The 23,695-nt window shown below is 42.1% G+C and overlaps 1 protein-coding gene across 1 annotated transcript in view; it reads right to left on the reverse strand.

The window, feature by feature from the left end:
- GALNT10 (polypeptide N-acetylgalactosaminyltransferase 10) overlaps positions 1 to 23,695 on the reverse strand; it is a 92,017-nt gene that overhangs the window by 40,703 nt on the left and 27,619 nt on the right. The window contains exons 2-3 of the mRNA XM_014948073.1: positions 4,569 to 4,671; positions 3,595 to 3,733 (exon numbers count right to left, since the gene is read on the reverse strand). Coding sequence (XP_014803559.1) covers positions 3,595 to 3,733; positions 4,569 to 4,671 — 242 coding nt within the window. The remainder of the gene's footprint in view (positions 1 to 3,594; positions 3,734 to 4,568; positions 4,672 to 23,695) is intronic.

A 23,695-nucleotide genomic window follows, 5' to 3' on the forward strand; every position in this document is an offset into this window, starting at 1 on the left:
TGTTATACAAGCTCAATAAATCTGTGATTACAGGAAGTGCCTGCGTGAAAGGACAGTAGCTTATTCTGGGTCTAATGAATTGTCCTGGGGTGCTGCCAAGAGCTCGCAGGAGGTGGCTGCAACGCACAGATGCAAAATGCAAAATGAAGCTGCATGGCCAGCTTTCAACCAGACCCTGCACCAGAGCCCACTCCCTCCTACCAGGTGCTTGGCTGGGCTTTTATGACCCGCACACCGCAGAGCACACACACGGGTAATTAATTCCCTCCCTGTTCCCTGCCGGGCAGATGGGAACAAAAGCAGCTCTGGCAGTGGCAGCTTTTTCCTGGTACCTTTCCCAGGAAAGGGAGAAGGCTGCACCTATGTTATACAAGCTCAATAAATCTGTGATTACAGGAAGTGCCTGCGTGAAAGGACAGTAGCTTATTCTGGGTCTAATGAATTGTCTTGGGGTGCTGCCAAGAGCTTGCAGGAGGTAGCTGCAATGCACAGATGCAAGATGCAAAATGAAGCTGCATGGCCAGCTTTCATCCAGCCCTTGGCATTGCAACCTTAACCTTCTGCCGAGACAGCTACTACCTATAATTCTGTTCCAGTATGAAACAAGAGCCCCCAACTAACTTTTCTTAAACTGAATTCTCATTTTCTGAGTAACTTTAACAAGCAGCAAACTTTAGCTATTAAGTTTAACCATTAAGCACGGAGAGAAATTGTTTCCCTCCAGCAATCACACCTACAATAAAATTAGTATTTAATATTAAAAAACCCAGAAGCACTTAAAGGAAATGTTAACAGGGAAGGACACAACTGTTGAAACAAACAGCTGTACGTGTGCACCAGGCAGATCCTGTATGCACCTTCCAGCCCCTTGCTTCCCATGATTAACAGAAAGCAGAGGTGACACACTTCTGGGTGTATAAACGTCCACACAAACCATTTGGGAAGTGAGCAAACACATTGGCTGCTTCTTTGTCCTTCCCCACCCAGGCCAGCTGGTGGGGAGAATCCCAACTGTGTCCCCAAAACTTACCTAAAGGACAGAACAGATGCTGCATTTTTATCTACAATTGCTTTACAAGACCTGCAAAATTAGTATTTAATATTAAAAAACCCAGAAGCACTTAAAGGAAATGTTAACAGGGAAGGACACAACTGTTGAAACAAACAGCTGTATGTGTGCACCAGGCAGATCCCGTATGCACCTTCCAGCCCCTTGCTTCCCATGATTAACAGAAAGCAGAGGTGACACACTTCTGGGTGTATAAACGTCCACACAAACCATTTGGGAAGTGAGCAAACACATTGGCTGCTTCTTTGTCCTTCCCCACCCAGGCCAGCTGGTGGGGAGAATCCCAACTGTGTCCCCAAAACTTACCTAAAGGACAGAACAGATGCTGCATTTTCCCCCAGTTCACCTTCTCCTTACCCTCTCTGCTGTCTGTGGTCACATCTCCAAACAACAGTCTCTACTATCTCTTCCGATATATAAAAGGCTTTAGTTTAAATGCTCTAACACACAGCTTGTTTCTTTCTAGAATGCTCTTTATGGACTTCATCTCAGCTGAACTTCATTATACCAGATGATTTCAAGTATATCTTTTTTAACGTGCACTCCCCAGCTCACCTTCTCCTTGCCCTCCCCGCTGTCTGTGGTCACATCTCCAAACAACAGTCTCTACTATCTCTTCCGATATATAAAAGGCTTAGTAAAGTAAATGCTCTAACACACAGCTTGTTTCTTTCCCCCCAGTTCACCTTCTCCTTACCCTCTCTGCTGTCTGTGGTCACATCTCCAAACAACAGTCTCTACTATCTCTTCCGATATATAAAAGGCTTTAGTTTAAATGCTCTAACACACAGCTTGTTTCTTTCTAGAATGCTCTTTATGGACTTCATCTCAGCTGAACTTCATTATACCAGATGATTTCAAGTATATCTTTTTTAACGTGCACAGGGAATGTACAACAGACCTTTTTAGTCATGAATTCCTTTACTGCAAGTCTCCATTAGATATAACCCCACTCCCTGCCCAGCTTATCCTGGCATCCATTATATACACCCTGTTTATCCCCTCCTTGAGACCTCCACAATTATAACTGGCTACATCAGGGTAAAGATGTGTCAAACAACAAGCAAACCAGCTGCAGTGGCATCATTAATCACAGCTTAAGTTGTTGGTGACACGGACACTTCACTTATTAATTGTAACCGGGGCTTGGAGTTAGAAGTTTCACATTTTAAAAAGTTTAAATAGCAGAATTAGCAATGAGGAGTCAACAACTTTGGGAAACAATGGGAATGTCAGGTAATATATTAAATCCTCAGATGAGGAAATACTGGCATTGCCTGATGTTTAAATTCTCAGAGTCCATGGCAGCCTCTTAAACGGAGGCCAAGTATAATTTAGGTTAGTATTTCCTAGAACATGAGTATGGGGTGATCAACAAGCATCTTCAATTACCTGATTTATCTCTACATTTAAACATTTCAGCTCATGCCTAAAATATTTATGGAGCTATAATCACTACTCTGGTTTATGAGTATATATTGAGAAAGGGTGTCAAGTCGGCGTATTTGATTAGTTTGCTGTGACAGCTGAAGAGGCAATCGCTCAAATGTGCAGCTAACAAATTATAAAACCTGACTTCTGGAAATTATCTCTCATGAACAAAGTAGATGTTGAATTCAGATTCACTAAACTGTGATAAGAATGACTTTACACAAAACAAGCCTCCGGTTCAAATGTCTAACAAGCTTTCAGATTAAGAAACCACACAAACAGTATTTAAAAACCTCTCAGCTTTGTATAAACAAGGGTTAAGTCCGAACTGAGCACTTTTGATAATGAAAAATTCCTTCTGGCTTTGGTTTGACACCATCCTAATGGATAATATCCAAAAATAGATGAACTCAAAAGCCAGAATTCAATTGGAACAAGTTTCTACTCATAAACCCTGATGAGGCTTTTATGAGGAAGATGTCTAAGAAACTAATTCATAAATCAGAAGAATTTCTGATGAAACTCTTCATACATAGTTGAGTGGAACTACTCCAATCTTGTTCTGTTCCTGAGCATTTCATGGTCATTTCCAGCCAGTGGCCAACGTAAGAACTGGGCAGTGCTATGTGACAACATCATCCCCCGATGACACTGAGGGTGTTTGCCAGCTGAGTCAAGACATTTACATCAGTCTCCACTACAGAAAGAAATAGCTCCACCTTATCAGTTGCTCAAAGTTGTTGGCTATTTCCTGAGTTGTGGGCTCAGGAACTGAACTGTCACATTACAAGAGCTGAAGGAAGTAGCCATCTCTGGGTTAAGTTCAAGATCTCTTCTGCAGACGGCTGCAAGGGTTTGGTAATTTAAAGTCTTCTGGAATCAAAAGGGGAATTTTTTCCCCAGATTTGGTCTCCTCTATTTCCCATTGCAATTACTATACACTGTCCTTTATGAAGGAGACAACAGGACCCAGATGTAAAAGGACTGTATTTGATAAACAAAGGACAAGAGTCCATAATTAGAGTACACTCCTGCAGATGTGATAATTTAGGCTTGTAAACTTTCACTTGTAGAAATGCAAACTCTATACTCACTTTGGATGCCTGATGTCTGGAAGGGAACGATTCAGAGAAATTTTATCACTCACAAAGATATTAAAGCCATTTTCCCTATACGCCTGGTCCACTCGCTCTGCATCCGTCATAGGGTAAGGTTTTCCCTGTTCTCCATTTCCTATAGAGACAAAGTAAACATGCATCATTACTACTAACTGGCCAGAAACTGATCCATATATCAAAAGAAGAGCAGTCATCTTATAGTTCTTTGAAAATTCCTTCATTAGTTTTGTGCTCTGTGTCATATTTAGCACTGGGTCAACCATGTCAACCAAACAACTTTATTTGATACACAGTTTTGCTACAAACCACTCGGCTGTGCAAATCCTAGAAGTTAAAAGTCTTCCTTCTAACACCAGAAAGAGATGATGGGGCTGTGGCAACGCTGGGGAGGAGCCACAGAATGGGTTTTGTTTCACTGCAGGAAGAATACATATGGTTTGAATAGCTCATTGCTGTTGCTTTTTTCAGCACAGATGGGTATGTATATTTAACAGAGGAGGTAGAGCCCTTACAGACACACCAGCGTAAAGCTGTGACGTTCAAAATGGGCCCTTTTTATGTGATGCAGGACAAAACCCACAACTATGAAATAAAACTTGCGTGAATGCTATAGTCTAGAACATTTCTCTTATCCCCCTTCTTCCTTTCTGCGTCCCCCATTTTTGGGAGAGGTACAAGCACACGTGTTTTTGGTAAGCTATTAAAAAAATCAACACTGCACCTATCCTAAAAATACCAAGAAGTTATCAACATATTTTCACCTTAAAATGGTTATTGTGGAGTTGGGGGAAAAGGCTTTAACTGGGATTAACACACAGTATCTGTTGCATCATGTCAAGAACATCATCTTAAGCCTGAAGTTGAACATGCTCTTCAGCACTCAGCACACAAAATAAAGTCAAACTAAATTACAATCTGTATTAAAACATTTTCATAGTAATCTTACATACCTACACGCTCAGAGTCCCTCCTGATAGCTTCTTTGTTATGCCAGTCCTTTTTCCTCTGTCCATCACCAAAGTAGGTGTCTTTCTTTTGCCTCACGTGTGATGCCTTTTAAACAAAAGACAGGATACGTTAAATACACAACATGTGAAACCTTTCTTTAACAGCCTCCCCTTCCTGTAAGAGGATATTAAACATCTTCCTTCAGGTAAGACCATCACAAGCAAGTAGTTTTCACTCCAAAAGGGGTGAGAGAGGAAGCAAGTTTTGCTTGTCTCAGAACAGTACTTCATCTATAGCTGTTAAGTGATATTTTTTCAGAGCACCATCATGTATGCAGACCAGTATTCTTAATCAGGGAATCTATTAAAAACTCCCATTTTCATTTTGAAAACATCCAATACATCTTACATCCTATTTAATTAACAATAAAGCTGTAATGGGAGACCTATTGCAGGATCATTATTAATGAGCACACTACTATACCTGAATAAAATCAAAATAAGATTTAAAAGGTCATTTATTAAGGCTCTTGCTGCTCAACTTAAAAGCAAATTTTACACAAGGCATGAGCCTGCGCTGAACCCAATTAGAGCTCCTCTTTTCATGATGTTGTTCCCGAAATTCAAAAGCAATGGGTGCTTTGGGAACAAGTTAGCAAATGAAAGATGAGGTGAATTCAGGATCAAAGAGACTACCGTGTGTGGAAAGAAAACCATGATACATCTCAAACACTGACATCTCCCAAATCCAAGTGAAATATATATACATAAGTAGGTTTTAAGGTTAAGAAGAGAACATCTTCTCTGAGAATGAGTTTTCAATTATGTTGTAATATGCTGGTAGAGTATAAATGCAAGCCATTTGTAGCATCATTACTGCAGAAGTAGTTACACAAAGAACTTAGAGGTTTTTCCCTTTTAATTCCTCATGACCTGCAGAGAGAACTCCACAGGCTAGAACTTCCTAGAAAGAAAAAAAAAAAGAGGGCAAGAGGTTTGAAGTCTCACTAATGGGTCAATCAAACCAAACAACCACCAAAGTGCAATGGTTGGCATAGTAACCTTGCAGGGTTATCAGGCATCTTTGGCATCTGGGACACAGATGTCATTTGCCTGACTAGTTAAATTACAAACTCTTCATTTTCATGCCCAGATTTATCCCGGGAAAATAGTACATTTGGACATTTTACTTGTTATTCCAAGGCACTAGACTTCAGCCTGATGCAGTTCCCCTCACTGCAGTTGACAGATGAGCTCTGGTGAACCTTTCTGTGGAGGTTTTGCAGGTCATCCCCATCGGGGGAAGAGGGGTCTCTTCTACACCAGTCAGTGGGAAGGGAGCCCCGTGGATCAGCTCACAAAACTATCAGTGAAGACAGATTTCAGCCACGATGTCAAAGTGAACCAGAGAGGCTGGAGGCAGGTACACGCTCTGCTCTGCCTGCTCTGTTTACGGGTGGTAAACCTCAGCAAAAGAACTGCATGAAAACCTTGAGTTGTGCTGGTGTATTACCATGGCAAAGGGTAATAAACCAGTGGTCTAAAAGTAATAGAGCTCAATGTAATTAAAAGCTGGCCTGTGAAATATTAGAGCTTTTTTCTCCCGCTCACATAAGAGATTTTTAAATCAATCTAGATCCTTTCAATCACGGATCATAAACTGATTTACACTCAGCTTCTTGACATTTTGCAGATGGTAACACACCTGGCAGAAGTCAAGTTTCATCCATGAAACCAGACACTCAGTTACACATTTCAATTAACTAATGCCATCCCTTCCTGCTGCCTGCAATTTCATTTTATTTTCACTGAAGGAGAACTGATGGGCACTCAGGACGGACAAGAAGCCAGTCACACAGTTAGTTCATGATGTGAACATTAAGGAACTTCCACTTGTGCCACCTGGAGCTAACAAGGATACTCTCTGAAAGGTACTTATGATACAGAAAGATGGAGGGAAAGGAACTCTCAGGGCAGCAGGGGAAGAGCAGGACCACACTACAGGGTGCCATTAACAGTGGTGAAAACCAGACAACTGCCAGCAGAGGTTGGTCGGCAGGAAAGGACAGTTACACTCACAAGAAAAGCAACCACGTTTAGAAAAACCCCAGCAGAGTTATATTTAGATGGTATACTTGATTTTCTTTCATTTACCCCACGATGCCTCAATTTATTTCATCTTTGTTATTTGTTCTTTTATTTTCCACTCTGAGGAAGTTATATGAATCAAAAGCAGTATCTCATTTTTCTGTTGTTAATTACTGTCCCTTTAGCACATGAACTCTACTCTTCTAAATCCTTAATTCTGTTCAAATACAGAAATGGGTCATGTATCTTCCTGAATTTCACTCTGCACCTATTAGGACATAAAATGAAGATGACCACCAGCAATCCATCTTAAGTTCCCCTCTGACTGCACGTGTTGAAGATTTGCATTTGCTGAGAGAAAAAGGTTTCATGAGAGGCACTGCCAAGCACCTCACCAATTCCTGTCATCCAGGAGAAGGTAAGTGTAGGTCCAGAGCAGCAGATCTGTGGTGAAGAACCGCGCTCTCCCTTGCTGGAAGGGCTCACTTGAACTCACCAGGTATAAAACATCAAACTAAATTGCTTAACTGGCCTTGTGGTTTTGTAGTCATCCCATTAAACACCACTGTTCTTATGTGAATTTCTACCTGCTGATAATGAAAAAGTGCCTTTAAGTGTCAAGATGGATGTGTGAGCTGGGAACCAAATGTGCAAGAAAGCACTGGGAGGGCACACTGAACACAGTGGACAACAGCACTTCTGAGGAAAAACTAAGCAAGCAGCTAGTCCTTAGCTCAATCTGAAGCTGGAGTCAGCAACGTGATCAGAAAGCACCTTGAAAAACATACAGGGTATATGCCAACACCAGCTGGAAGCCTAATGTTTGCTCCAACACAGGAGGTTGCTGCTGCTTTTGCATAGTGGGTGCGAGCAGAGGGGGTGTGAGATGCCTCCTCGGGGTGCAGTGAGCCAGAGCAGGGCAAACCCAACTCCAGCACCTGCCCGTGGCTCCATCTGACATCATTTAGCATGAATAATTTACATAAACTCTACCTGATTTTGCTGGCTCGTGCCAGCTTGTGTGAGCAGGTCCAGATGACAGCTGTGTGACAGACAGACAGTAGAAGCAGCAGCTTCATTATTTTTGGTGTAAAACAGATCAAATTTTCAAGCACCATGAAGCAGCCACCCTGTGCTACTGCAACAGTCCAGCATTTCTATTTGTCTGGCCACCACAGTGGTTTTTAATTTTTCAGAAAACATATCACCCTCCTGATCATCCCTATGAAATAACCGGCAGAACACACGACTGTTCTGTGAGATGTGAGCTTTGCCAGGCCTGCTCACCAGCCAGTTTCCTCTCCAGGATGCTTCCCTGCCAGGAAAAGTCCTGGAAAGCTCTCACAAACCAGAGGACCTCCTCGCCAGGAGAGTTTTGCCAACTTTCTGAGCACTAGGCTTGTGCACAAGTGTAATACTGGGCACAGGAACAACTGGCAAGTCTGAAACCTCAATATTTTTAGTCTCTTTTGTCTCTTGTTTATGGAGCTCTGGACTGAATGAGCACACCAGGAGAATCGTTTACAACGCCACTATCCCTTCTGCCATTTGCTGTGATTCAACACATGTAAACCCCTCATGAGCAGTTACTGTAGAAATCCCACCCACCACCGAAGAGGAGAGGGTTGTAAGAATGTCTGTAGAGTAGATCTAAAGAGTGACTCAGCCTCACAACACCCACGGTACACGTGGGGACCCAGCACCCTATGCCAAGCCATTATGAAGTCACCTAGGGAAGTCAGGCACCCTGGAGAAAGAGAGGAAAAAGAAAGACCCACCAGCAAAAAGGCAGCCAAGCTGCCTAACATGGCACTGGTAAGAGCCTTCTAAATCCCACCTCTTCTTGGCACTCGGGCAACTTAAACTAGAATTGCAGAGACACCCCCTTCCCTCTGAACTCCAGTATGAAAACTGCCTTAGAAGACACCCATCCACTGCTGCAGGTACCACTGTGGATAGCTCTCCTTTCAAAATTCAATGGATCCTGAGCTGCCCTCTGCAACAGCTCTCAGATGGGAGACAAGTTCAAAGTATATCCCAAAGGATTCACACCAACATCTCCAGCATCCTCTGGGGGGAAGCCACATCCCCGGGCCATCGGCTGTTTCAGGAGGAGCATCTCACACCACTACAAAGCTGTCCCACCAAAGCAGCCAACGCTCACCAAGCCAGGCAGCAACCAAAAAGCCGTTAAAAAGCTGTTCCAGCCATCCCTGCCCAGGGTCAGCACGCCCAGGCTCTGGGCTGGAGTCACCCTTGTGTCTGTGTGCTCAATATAGAATATCCTGAACAGGGACGTAAATTTCCTGCACAGCTTCAAGCCATTCTTCAGAGAGGTCAGCAATGTGCATTTAAATACCCTCAGAGCAGGCAAGCAATTTAAACACTGCGATACCGAGTGAAAACAGGCAGTAGCACACCATCCTCCAGTGCAGTTAAAAAAAAAAAAAAAAGAAATTGCAGAGATTGCCACTGAATTACGTACAGAGCCCAAGTCAGACAGGTGGACAGCAGAAAGGCTAATAGACAGATGTATTACTTCCCTCAGAGCCAAATAAATTTATGCACGAAAACATCTTTGAGCTGGGTTAAGCTAAACCCTGTCAAGGCCACGCGTATCAAGGGAAAAACTTTAAGTAATTTGTAAACTTTAAATTAAGCAAGAGAGGAAACTACGGAATACACGCATCGGTTACTCAGACCTTTCCGAACTGTAGTATTGGACTTTGGAGACACATGGAATAAGAGTTATAGATCCTTAAGTCCTGAGGAGCAGGCTCTGTGCAGCTCTCAGTCTTGGAGACTTACAAGGGCCAACTTTTATTCATGTTGGCACCAGCAAAGTAAAGTGAGGACCGTGTGGGGTGACTCTTTATCTGTTCTTCTGCCTGCAGTGCTCATGATGTTACTGCCCTGTACAACTAGAGCCGAACGAGATTCACACCAGATAAACACAACATTAATCTCTGTTGGATTGACATCCCTCTCTTTAAGTGGCTTTTAAAATCTTGAAGAGTAGACATAGCTGCAGATGGTCATGGCAGACATGCTGCATTGTGGAGCTTTTTTTGGGCTCAGGCAAAGAAGTTAGGTTAGTCAATCCAATTCAGAAATGCTCCATTAAATTTAATTCAGCTCGGGTAAGTGTTGAGAGGTTAGAGTATTTCTAATTCATCCCTTGCAAGCAAACATACAACGCTTACACCGGTTTTGTAGGTCGCTCTTAAAACACCTTATCTGAAAAGTCTGCTGTGAGTCACCGACAAGTTCTGTCAACAACGTCTGAACATTAATTTTGAAGTGACTTTCAGTGCTAGAAACTTGAGTATCAGTGTCTTTGCTTCAGTGACCTTGCCAGCACCCGCCACCCGCGTAGCCCCAAAGGGAAGGTGTAGCTGCAGCAGGATAATTAGCATCGTATTTCTTGGTAAGAATCACACTTCCCAGACCAACTGAATTTCAGCAGACTAGCAAAAAAAAAAAAAAAAGTCAGTGTGAACGATAAAACGTTGCCTTCCCCACCTCGACTGCAATTTTTATGCTCATGTCATCACTACTAGCAGAGCAGTGTGTAAAGTTGCGGGCAACGCGCCATCGTGGGCAGAGGGAAGATATGCATATAGACGCTCCAAGTCTCTCTCACTGGGAAAACGGGCAGGTTGCTGACAGTGATGGTATTTTGGAAGCTCTTTTTTTTTTTTTTTTTTTTTTTTTCTTTTTTTAAATGCGGAGTATGCCACAGCAGAACAAAAAAAGAAGGGGAGGGGAAGGGGGGGGGGAGAAGAGAAGGTCTCCTAACCCATCCACGGATTAAACACACACCCAGCACATCCCCGCACAGACACACACAGGCGGCACAAACACACACACACACACACACACGCATTTGCCGGATGCAAAAGCCCACATTTAAGTCCCCGGGTAAGTTGGATGAGCACTCGGTCCTGCATTGGCCAGAAAAAATAAAAAAAAAAAAGTGTTTAAAAACAAGCTGAGCCGGTAGCGGTTAAAGGCAAGGCTTTTTTTTTTTTTTTTTTCTTCTCCTTTTCTCTTTGTAAAAGATGTCTGAGCTAGAAATCCAGACACAGCACACAGGGACCAGAATGCTGCCTTTTTTTAGTGGTTTCCTTCAGGGATGCTGCATGGGATTTGAGTCAATTATGCAAATGACATAACTTGATGATACCCCTTCAACAGATGCTCTAGACTGTGATATCTAAGCAGTCTGCAAAACACAGCAAGTTTCCCAGGACTGACTTTTGCTTTCACTATTAAACAAGCATCTCATTTGCAGGGAGCTATGTCTTACCCAGAACGCCATATTTCATGTCAATTTTGACTTTTATCCTCATTTCTTATTAATTCTAAACACATAGCAGGAGATAGAACATTTTTGTCCAAACCCCACCAGCACATCCCCCCCTTATCCACGTTTTAACTGTGGAATACAGTGACCATCATCTGAACACCGCAGTTACCAGCGCTGCATGGTGAGGGCAAATTGGCATTACGGATTCTGGATTTCTGTCCCTATAAAAAAGGTCTTTGCAATTTTCTGTTTTCCTCTACCTTAGCTCCTCATTTTGCAAGAACTTCTTCATTCTTGAAACAGTCAGTTGTAAACAACAATGCAAAAAGATTTCAAAGCATGAAGGGTTCATTATGATCATCTAAGTGAAGCTCTGTAAGTGCACAAGCCATTGAATTTTATCCATTAACTCCTACTGCAAGCCCATAAGTTCTATTTCAGCTCAAGCACATTTTCTTTTCCTTAAGAACTGGAAGTTATTTACCACTAAGGAGTGATTACTTCTCCAGCAATATCTTAAACTAATCTCCTGCCTGTTTCCATCCTTCATTTTTTAAAAAACAGAAAATGAATTAAAGTAGAAAGGCATATAAAGCAATACATTGAAAATGGATTTAGACAGATTGCTGTAAATAAGCCCCTTCTGTTGTCTACCATGCTGTTACTTAACACGCCGCCAAAGCAATTGATCAGCATTCAAACGCCAAATGCACAAAAATGGAATTTTAATCTTTTGTTTAATCACTATTTAGTGTGCCTGGCTCCAGCCAGAATAAAAGCAGGGTGGATGGAGACATAAGCCAAGAGTTTTCTGTACATGAGGAAAAAAAGATTTGCTGAAGTGCATACGCTAATCACAGTGCTGTACAGACCTCAAACCCTGTTGAAACATCTTTTTTTGTTGTTGTTAGTTTATTTATTTTTTAAACCAAGGAGCTGTGATCAGACCCAAGATGCTATGACCTTTGGAGACAGTGATAAAAGGGGTATCTGTTCCATCCTAGGTCTCTTCATTTATCCCAGCACCTCAGCAATATATCTTGCATTTATCTCCTACTACAAGATGCCAAAGATGACAAAACAACCCAGAAAAACAACAAGAAAAGACAGAGCAAATAGAAACCACTCTTCTATATGGAAGACTCAAGAGCTTGCACTTTGGGTGCAACCTACTTGTCATGATCTGTGCCACAGCAAAGCAGAAATAAGAAACATCTACAGCCAGCTTCTCTTCAGTCTTCCAAAGCCTAGAGTACCCAAGGGGTTTCAGAAGGCAGGAAAGATGGGAGAAGCCAGGTCTGGCAGAAAACAAAGAGGAATCCTCTCTCTCCCTGCTGCAAGAAGCCCAGGTTTTAATGACCATGGGACCATCCATGCTAAATGTAGGCAACCCTTTCATAAACAAATAGATATCAAGTCTTATTTGCACCATGAAGAAGTAAAAATCTCTTTTGGTTTGTCAGAGACCTATTAGCATGTGTTGAACAACAAATTGGTACAACACCCGCGCAGCGCCAACAGCCTCCATCCTTCATACTGGCATGAGAACAGCTGAGACTTTCAGATGATCTAATGAAAAATAAAAATATCTCCAACATCAGCTGCAGGCATTTGTCCTACAACACGAAGTTGAGCATAGCCTTGGTCAGTCAAAGCCCCTCATTTACTGGAAGGGAAATAGCATGCTACTAGAAAAAGCAAGCTGCTAAAAGCCTTGTCATGCGATCTACCCAAGTGTTTTTCAAAAGGTTAATTTTTGAAGCTATTTCAGTCCATAAAAAATTTAAAAGCTACATTAACATAATCCATACCTTCAACATTTCAGGAACTATTAAAAGGCAACACAGGACTAAATGGCAGCACATCATGTGGAACGATTAAGTGCTTTCAAAGACAAAAAAGCCAAGTATATCCTCCCAGCTGTGTTGCAACTCAGATCCAAGCAGTAGGTTTGAAAGAGACCTAAAAGTTTCCTACCCAATGCCATGATGCTACCATTTTGTCATTGTCCTCTTCTCTCCCACCCAAAACACCAGTAACATTGAAATCCATGTGTTCAGATTTGTGCTTTTCTATGAGAAACTCACACTTTTGGGGTATGGAAATAACCTGTCTGTTTCTTTCAGAAAGCAAAGCCACAAACACTGTGGACACTCCTGGATCAGTCCTTACCCCAGTGCAGGTAATTAAACCCCACAGCTGGACCAGAACCAGCTGAATGGGTTGTGCATAGAGACACAAGGCAGGGCCTTTTCTGCTAAACAGCCGGGGAGACTCGGTAGCTGCTTGTAAAGATATTAAAAGAAATATGTTCCTCGCAGAACACCAGGCATGCAGCTTCTTGGTGGACAGGACAATCTACTGCTTAAGCATTACCCAAATTTATCTGGCTCTGGACTTTTTAATGCAGAAAGTTTTTTGTACCAAGTGTTAGAACAGTACTTGCTTGAACTGAAACTTCCCTCCCCCCTTTAAATTCCTTCAGTTAACAAGTTTCATTCAACTGCAATTGCTGAAAAAATCCCTGAGCACAAACAAAATTTCCTCTTGCAAAAAGTCCTGGTTCATCAGCCAATTAAAGTCTAAAGACTAAAGCTGAGGACAGCGATATGACATCTAGCTTAGTCATCGATCTCCAGCAAACACCTTATGCTTTGTTCTTCACTTTCCCTTAGAAATAATATTACGGTCTTGCAGTGTTTGCTGTTCTAAACTAACTGTTTGACTAATTCAATCCAGGCCTCCAAACGCACAGCGCCTTTCCGAAGCCAGCACAGAGAACCAAGCAGTGAGCATCTCCCCGGGTTTCAGCACACCTTGTGATAGCGCAGCACTTTCAGCCTCTTTCAGTTGTTAAAAACCCAGCTGGCCTAGTTTTAGGCTTCAGAACAGGACTCGTTGCTTTAATTTGCTCACAACAGCTTTCTCATCTTTTCTGTTCACTAAAATGCTTCCCATCTACAGAAGCGCTCCGTTTCCCACATAGCAGCGTGTCTCAGGGATCTGCTCAGAGCTGTGGAATAAGCTCCTGCAGGCATTTCGTTGCATCAGAAACCTCCTCGTATTCCCCCTCAAGCACATTTCTTTGACCTTGCTTTAACACCCGGCAACGCACTATCAAATTCCCAAACAAGATGTCACTCCCTGGGCTACCCCCCAGCCGAGATGGGAGCCACAAGCCGTTGCTCACCCTGCCTGGGGTACAACAGCCAGCAGGGGCTTCGACAGCAAACGCGTGAGGTATGAAGATGGAGACAAAAGTCATCTCTGAACCGCCATTCCGAATGCAATTAAAGGTTCCCCATCCCTCCCTCCTTCCCTTTCTGCTTGACGTGCTTTCTGGGAATTTAAACCGAGGTGAGCTCTCCCAAGGAACCAACATACCTGTAGCATTTTATCAGGTGTCAAAGGGCTGGGTTTTGACCGCAGCTCCGGGGAGAATCTATGAGGATGAAATCCGTAGAGATGTACATTGCTTTCCCCAGCATTTAGTACTAGCTAAAGCTGTCTGAAATACTACAAGCCTTTTACTCACAGAAAGAAGAGCGAGCAAGCTGGTTTGGAGATCAATTTGATGCATAAATACTACAAACTCACAGAAAGAAGAGCAAGCAAGCTGGTTTGGAGATCAATTTGATGCACGGACATTTGAAGCAGCACCCTCCAGATGTCTGCGTGTACCCACGCTCCATTGAGCAGCAGCAAATGACACACAAACTGTAGCCATTTCCTATAAGAACATACTTTGTTGCACTGTTTCTGAACTCTGACTTACCAGTTAAACTTACAGATTATGCTGCATATGCAGAAATGCTTAAATAATGTGCATTAAGATTTAATAAAAATGCAGGATACAAAACTTATAAATTCCATCATTTCCACAAATTCAAGCTGTACTCGAGCTATAAACTCCTGATGAGATTATAGGAACGTTAAGCCAAACAAGAACTGCTCAGACGAACACAACTTCCAAATATTTGGAATACTAGCAGAGAATCAAACCATGTATCACACCAGAAGAAATCTCATTAAAGATGCACCACAACAAACATCCCAGTGTATTCTCAACACAGAAATACTACGCAGAAGTGAAATTCACAGCACTCAGACACCCAATACAAGATTACAACTGGGCTTGGTGCTGTTCCGAGATAGACCTGGCAAACCTGTGACCGCAAATTTGACTTAGTTACAAATGCTGTACTTTTTTTTGTGAACAATCTGGATAGATAGTTAGATAGATAGAACTATGACAATTTGTACCTTTTATAAAATGGTATCTATCTGGATGGGCACTGGGTCCTTGGGAAACCTGGCTATAACTCCTGGTAGAACAGTTCAAGGCCAGTTTGGATGGGGCTTTGAGCAACCTGCTCTGGTGGGAGGTGTCCCTGCCCAGGGCAGGGGGTTGGAACTCCATGATCTTTGAGGTCCCTTCCAACCCAAACCATTCTATGATTCTATAAACTGGCATATTTAAAAAAAAATAATAATAAAATATGGGTAATGCTCCAACAATCTTTGAAGTGAGGACAGGACAAAACATACCTGCTACACACCCAAAGGAAGATATAAATATTTTCCACAGAGACAGACAAATCAATAGAAAAATCACTCAATTTTGGGACTTACCAGGATGCCTTGCACTTTGTGATAGAGAAAGGCAGAAGAGAGACAAGAGACTGCACTATAACATATTTTGGGAGGTAGGATGAGCAGCGCAGGCTGAAAGCTTGCCAACAGTTATAGCTGATAATAGTAAAGAGAAACGATCTGGGTTTTGCATGGAAAGGCAGGCAGAGCACCGTAAGGTATCCGTGAGCAGAGCTGCAGCAGTCTTTGGAACAGCTGACAGCGTAGATCAGATATTTACCTTTCTTCATGGAAATTGGGCTGATGCCAGCCTTGTTCAAGTGAAATTCAAGGGCACATTATACAAGTTTGATGCCCTGGGAAAGGGCAAAGATTTATCAGCACATGGGGTACACTGGCTTCAGGAAGGTTAATACCGCTGTTCCGAAATGCTCCAAAAACGTAAAAAAATCCCAACATTTACTGCTATTGAAAACTCTATTAAATCCATACAAAAATCTATGTGACAGACATGACTCAAAAACTGGAATAAGAACCATAATTCCCATTTAGTTTTGTGCCAGGTACTGAGATTTTGTGGTTTATGTCAGCAGACAGAGTGGTTCTCATATAAAGCTGCATTTCAAGCTTAGAAATTGCTTTTTCTCTAATGAATTTTGAAAGATACTGGGAAAAAAGTCTATATTTTAGCTTTCTTCTTGAGGCCTTATCCACCATTAGGAGTTACACGTGAAATTACAGAGATGCCTCCTATCAGAAATTCAAAAGGAGGTACAACCTGACTGAGAATGACTACGTCATCTACTGAAAAGTCACACCCAACACCAGAGGATGTCAAATCATCTACCAGTGGAACTCACAGGAAATGTTCTCCAGATACTCTGCAACAGCTCGTCTCACTGACGACTACGTCATCTACTGAAAAGTCAGACCCAACACCAGAGGATGTCAGTGGAATTCACTGGAAATAACCCCCAGATACTCTGCAACAGCTCGTCTCACTGAGCAGATCGTAGTTGCTGTTTAACAATAAGCTGTCCCTGGAAACGTGGCCTGGTGACACACGAGCCCCCCGCACCTCCCCTGCTGGAGAGACCCAAACCAAAGGTTTCTAGGGAGAACTTAAGACACCAAGAGTTGCATGGGTATTTTCAGTGACCACTCTTCCCCCAGTTAGTTCCTGCTGCCAGGAACAATCCAGTGCTCACGTAATACTTAAACATCACTTGAACAAAACAGTTCCCACTAACTCCAATAAAGCAAAGAGAACCTCCAGCATTTTCCTATTCTATTTTCCACCCTCTTCACTCTGTCCCTTCAGTGCTGACACTGCTCACTTGCCTTCCAGTCACTGGGCAAACAACAGTACCCTTAACAATCAACATGACAGCTTTGGTTTTGGAAAAAAAATAATCAACAAATCACTGTTTTAAATTAGACATTTACTATTACTTCAGGTGGTGCTCTGAAGGAGCCCACCTTTTGCTTTGCTTCCCGCTTCACACTGTTAGGATCGGTCTCAGCACAGCTTGTTGTTAGCAGCAATGCAGAAAAACCTCATTTTTCTGGTTTTCAGCAACAGAAGACCGCTATTTTCCTTTTAGGTATTTTAAGGATTTTAAAGAAAATTCTCTACCAGCTTCCTGGCAGACTTGATGCTTCTTGACAGTGTTATGTTAAACTGAAAACATCAGCACTAAAAAGCAACATTTAACACGCCTCTTCTTCCCAAGAAGTTATTTAACTGCCGCTCAGACATCCAGTACATTGCACCCAGCAATAGCAAACGCACACATCTACGCCAGGATTAATCACACTCCTCTCACAATCAGACTCACTGATATTACCCCAGTTACTGAAAAAAAAAAAAAATTAGAGCCACGCTACCACCAATTTCCCTCTGTTTAGGTTGTCAGTTCATTTGATGTATTTGTGCTTTGTTTGCATCTCCAGATTCCACTTGTACAGAAGGCAGCACACACAATTACTGCCCTTGATGGTGAGGAGTCCTGCTGTACATCGCGGTGCAGAGCAGTTGGGCAATAGCTGTAGGAGTCTCTTGTACCCCTACAGTCTTCCTGTAAACAGTTCTTGTCATCAGGAAACATGAGCCACACAAGCTGCATTATCCCACTGGGAGGAAAAAGCTGAGCACAAAAATCCCAACTTCAGTCTTCAACCTCTTCTAGGAATCCAAGCCACCACTGATGGGTTCCAAAGAGGACTTGCAGAACATGCACATCACACCTTAAGGACTAAAACCCCACCATGAACCATATGGGGAATGTCATCCCATGGAAAGTTCTGGGTACCTTAAAGTTACACTTACAGTCATGGATAGAGACTTCTCACCAGTTAAAAGCTGATGTGCCAAGTACAAGTACCCATCAAGAAAACGTCTGCCACCCTTTTGCCACTCCCCCCTCCACAAGGAAAGCACTGGCAGAACTCCCTGCAGTACTCGTGTGTACCGTATGCACCATCTGATCCAAATTCCCAGATTTAATACTTCTCTCCTAAGCAAGCTACTCAAGAGATCTGCCTCTAGCCCTTTCAAATATAGCATGAAATTGTGATCATCATCTCTATGCCATCCCAAGGCTTTTAATTGTCCATGCCTCCACCCTGGGCTGAGATGAGGCTGACCCAAGGCCAGAAAAGGATAAAGTAATCTACACTGAAACGCTGAATCTAGAGGTTAGATCCTGCCCAGATACATCAGTCCCTCCCAGAGATTCCCCCTAGTAGAGATCACTGCTTGACAGGGGCAGCTGCGGGTTTTAATATGGCCAGAAACTACCCGATTGCTCATAGTGCCAGCATAGGGAGAGGGCACACTAAACCTGGTTAGGGGACAATAAGGAGTAACAGAAACTGGTAAGATAAATTGGTTGGGTCAGGGAAGAAGCTGGTTGACAGTTGCAGGGCCATTATCTGCAAGTGCCTGTGGAAGATGGATGAGGTTTCCAATAACTGAAAGATGACAAACACGTCTGGGGAACTGAGGAAAAGCAGGGCTGGGGATGCAGATACCAAAACATTGTACATGCCTAAAAGGTGACAAGTCACTTTTAGGTGTCACCTTAAGCGTGACAAACTGCTAGTAACTACAGCAGTGTCAAGATTAAAAAATGAGAAACAAGCAGCTTCTTTCTGGGACAGGTAACATCTGGGCAGACACGAGAGAGAAGAGATGCATCACTCAGTGATGCAAACCTGAGTATACAGAGACTTGATATTGTTAATATCCAAATTGGAAATGACTCAAATCTTATAAAAACGTAAACATTTTGATGCAAACATTCAGGTCACGTGTCAAAACGATCTTTGCCAGAATCCTCCTGGACCCTGTAAAATTATCTATCGATTTCAATACTGGAATGCTTGTTAAATTTGCTGATGTTGCCAGCTAAGTGCAGAACAGGATTAAAATTCAAAAGTGGTCCTGATACCAGAACAATGCATCAAAAAATTTGGGATACAATTCAAAGGGTGAGTAAAGAAGCCCTCAACCGTACAAACGCAAGACTTGAATGACTTTGCATGCAGCTGTTCAGCAGCCGTTTTATCATCATTTCTGTTTGATGACAGATCACAGACTGTAGGAATCTGTGTCCTACTGTTTTAAAAAAAGCAACTTTCATCCTGAGATATTTACAGAAACAGCAGACACAGAAAAATGCAAAATAATGGGTGCTGACTAGGGCAGAAAGGGAGAGGAAGTACTACCACACTTTTCCACACTGCTGCAAAGTAGAAAATGGGAAGACATGAAATTAGAAGCACAACACATGAAATTAGGGAAGAGGCTTTTCAACTACATGAGAAACTAACACATTCCATCTTGGCCCAGGAGGCAATTAGAGGCAATTAGACTCTGTACAGGAGGCAATTAGACTCTGGAAAGTCTCATTCTATCACAAGGGTGTTAATGGAGGTCTCACTCTTGAGAGTATACACTGAAAACACTGAATTCCAGAAATCTTCACTGTTCACTTTCTGGACAGGGCTGTGGCAGCCAAACATTCTCACAAGTGTCCAGCAGGAATCACATTAAGATATACCACAATATTTTCTATTTTCCTAGATCTACTCTAGCTCCTATAGCACAGTAGAACTATATTCCAAATAAACTAAAGTATTTGGAGCATTTACTGTCCTTCAGGGTCATTACAAGAGCACAGCAGTTAGCCCTATGATAAAATATAAATTCTCTTCTCTATGGCACATAGTCTGACCTCGCTATAATGAAGCTCTATGGGACTGAGAAAAATTGCTGTATAGCAGGACATTCTCTGAAATAGAGATTTTGAAGCTTGCTGTACCAGAATAAAAAAGTAACCCATTTGACTCAAGCATGTTATATCTAGTATTTTTATGAGTCTCACTTCATATTGAAAAAATACTGTTCAAGCATCGACAAAAAAAGAAAAATCAATAAAGAAATAAAATGCATGGTTGTACATAAGATTCAGCAGAGAATGACCAATACAAAAGCCTCACATTTGGTTAGGTGTTCATTCTAGCAAGTCCTATTAAACAGGTGGAAAAAAAAAGGTTCACACTGCTAGGACTCTCTCAAAGAGGGCAGGCTATCAGCAGGTCTCGTTACAGAGCATCTGAGCAGTCCCCTGTGTGCATGATCTCTCTCGTGTCCTCTGAAAATTTATGGTGTAACACCTCATGGCAAAACCAGAGCTGGTAAAGCAGTGCTATTGCACAGAAACACTCAGCTGCATTTCACCTGTTCGGAGGAATTTTGAAGGTGAATCTCTGTTCAAGTCTTGTATAGAAGCTTAAACTACTTTATAGCATTCTTTTAATGGGAGCAGGGAGTGAGACCTATCCTGTATCTTAGATTTTGGGTGTTCCCAGAACATGAGGACAGTTGCTTTGGGAAATAGGCAATGCCTGGATGTTCCTTTTAAGAGCCACATGCACTGGCTTTCAGTACAGACAAGGATAACTGCTGGAAGGTGTTACAGTTAGGGCTGTTCAGCACAATGCAGACAAAGAAAGAAGTCCCACTGCCTCTGAAGAATGCTGTCCTACAGAAAAGCAATGGGAAGACCATGGGTATAACATGCAGCATTTTAAAAAGCTTTTCAGAACAGCCTTTGTGATGTTGGTTACTCTTTTTTCCCTCTCCCTGAAGAAGCATGGATGCTTTAAAAATGGAGCACTGCAAGCCTTAAGCACCATTCACAGCTGTGGTGTGAAGAGAGGAAAAGCTGTCTCCTCTTTGAAGTTTGACTGGACACTTACATTTAATATTAGTCAGACTTACTCCGTTCTGTGACATGGTTAATTGCAATGGAACAGAATTTCTTTTACAAAAGGTTCATCTATTTCAAGCTCTGTGGTTTTTAAATGTTCTGTCACACACGCACATCTGTTGATTGGGGAAGTCACCTTGAAGGAGTAAGCGGGCTGAGGAAACCGGGAGTGAAGGGATGCAATTAGTGATGATGAACAGGTCTTATTATCATAGAAGACTGAAGTTCAAGACTTGATCTGTGTTGTAAGTGAAGAATCAATCTGATTAATTTTGCCGATATCCATTCTTTGGAAACAGTTTTTCATCAGTGCTCAAGAAAAAGCCCTGACCTGACCAGCGAGAGCATTCACCAGAGCAGCTCAAGACAGCCAACGCTATCCCAGCCCTACTGGTCTACCTACCCTTTAGACCCATCTCCTGACCACAGAAAGCTTTCAGAGAGAGCCCTTTTGTTCGTGACAATGGCCTGGTTCAGAGACACTTCCTTAAAAAACCTGCCATTGCTAGAATGCTATTAGATAATAATTCAAGACTAAAATGATGGGAATGGAGGTTAACTCCTCTTTCTGCAAATTAAAAAAAAAAGTTTTCCATGACTTCCATGATTTTGAAGGAACCATACCACAAATACAGATACAGCGACACAACTTATTACAAGTTCTTACCAAAAGTGACAAGCTCAAGGCATGCATTACAATAGCTTGAGCCCTTCCAGCATAAATGAGCAGCTAAAAAGTTCTGAATGACTTTGCTCAGGAGGTGGACACCACTATGTGCTCCATCTGACCTTACTAATAATCATTCAAGCTTCAAATCTGCTACTAAAGTCTCCGTTGTAAGCAATTATTTGCCTCTGTGCAAAAATGTTAATTTCATGCTCTGTAAACACCTCTCCTTGTGAAAGACCAGCCTGCCCATAAAGATTGCTTTTGACAGCCTGGTGACCATGTCCTGCAGCAAGTGCCTGAAGCACCTTCCAGCAGGTAAACATCTGCTCTCCCCTCTGTAAAGCAGAGGACATAGGGGGATGGCATGTTTACAGGTGAGCCACATATAATGACTTCTATAAAAGGGACCTGCAGAGTTTTGGCACTTAGTTAAGACAGAATAACTTGACACTGTAAAATTAAAGACTTAAGAGCAACTGCTTTCAAGTAGCTGCAATAATTTGTCATAGCATTTAATCAACTAACCTCTCGTGGAAAACATCATCTCTGCAGTGCTGCTCTTAGGGAAAGGATGCGTGGAAGATAAAGGTTGTGGTAAGAAAGATGGCTTTTTAAGTAAAAGTGGAACCGCAAGAGAAAGGCTGGTTGTCAAGCTTCAGGAAAAAAAGCCCCCCACAAAACTAATAGTAATAAGCAGGCAGATTATTTAGCCCAAACCAAAGTCGGCCACACCTAAGTTTGTGAGCAATCTCTCCCTATGAGATCATAAAACACGATGCCACATGGCAAGCTTTTTTTTTTGCCCAAGAATGTTAGCCTGAATCTCAACCTAAATCCATTAAATATATACAGTTCTAGTTTTGGATGTCGGCACACGCAAGACCACTGGGAGACAAGCTACATATTTTAAGGTAATATAAAAAAAGCAACTGCCTTCTGAAAACGCTACATGTGAAAGTTGCCACCTTTGCTAGAAAGGCAAGAGAATCATAAATATGCCAGGCATTTAATGCTAGGAAACAACTCAACTTTGAATAATCTTATGCCATTAAGAGATGAACACTGAATATGGACTCAGATCACTTCATAATTCATATCTAACACATACTAAAAGTCAGCCTCGCTATTGCAGAACAAGTTGCCAACCAGAGTGGTCTTTCGGATGCATCTAAATTCACTTCAAGATGCAGACAGAGCAATGAAATACTTTCACCCTTCCTCGAGATTTTACTTCTCTCTCAGTATCACTTCACAGATGCCTTCAACTAGACCTATTTTCCCATGTCTCACGTCATAAAAAAAACTCCAGGGGTCACACATTAAGTGAACTAGTCCTTTTTACTTCTAAGAACATTTCCTGAAACTTGAAGTAATACGCAAAGAGACTTCAAGATTTAAGTGTCCATATGATGCTCCCAGATTAGGAAATATTTATGTATTTCCATAAATTTATCACTGTGCAAAGAGGTAAGACAAGTTCACCATCCCCAAAAGCATAAGCCAAAGCAGTTGGCTATTATGAATTATAAAAGTAAAAAGCTTAGATAAATGTCAATGTTTCAGTAATCCCATTTAGGACAGCTGCTCAGAAGCAGCCTATGTAGGACTGGATTTTCACAAATTACATTAGGAGGAGGAAGGACCATAACACTTACTGTAATGAGATGTCAGTCTCGCCAAAAGTAAAAAATAAGATTCTTAATACATGCAATTTAGTGGAATTACTTTCCAATTCACATAGCTGCCTTGATTTTGTTTGTTTTGTTATGTATTTTCAAGTAAAATTAATCTTAGATTGATAACTCCTGACACTTTTGTCCATAGTCTGAAGTAAATCCTTGCAGATTCTTTGAACAGGTGAGATCAACAGTTTTTTTTCCTCTACACAGCTCACCAAAAACAGTTTGCTCAATTACACTGCTATTCCTCTACGCAGCTCAGCAAAAACAGTTTGCTCAATTACACTGCTATTCTACAGTCATCATGTTTGGGAGCAAAGCTTGATTAAAAGGCTTTTTTCTTATTTTGAATCCAGCTTGTCTCATCAATCTAGTTTACAGAAGGTCCCCACCCAGCCGTACCAGTACAACGGAGGGGGAAGTAAGCTGCAAAACGGGGGCAAGATCATCAAATCACTTCTGTTACTCAGACAACTTGTGCCAAAGCCCTCCTTAGCATTCACTGCTTGGTTACT

The sequence above is a fragment of the Calidris pugnax genome, unplaced genomic scaffold, assembly GCF_001431845.1.
Source record: "Calidris pugnax isolate Ruff unplaced genomic scaffold, ASM143184v1 scaffold27, whole genome shotgun sequence".
Classification (NCBI taxonomy): domain Eukaryota; kingdom Metazoa; phylum Chordata; class Aves; order Charadriiformes; family Scolopacidae; genus Calidris; species Calidris pugnax.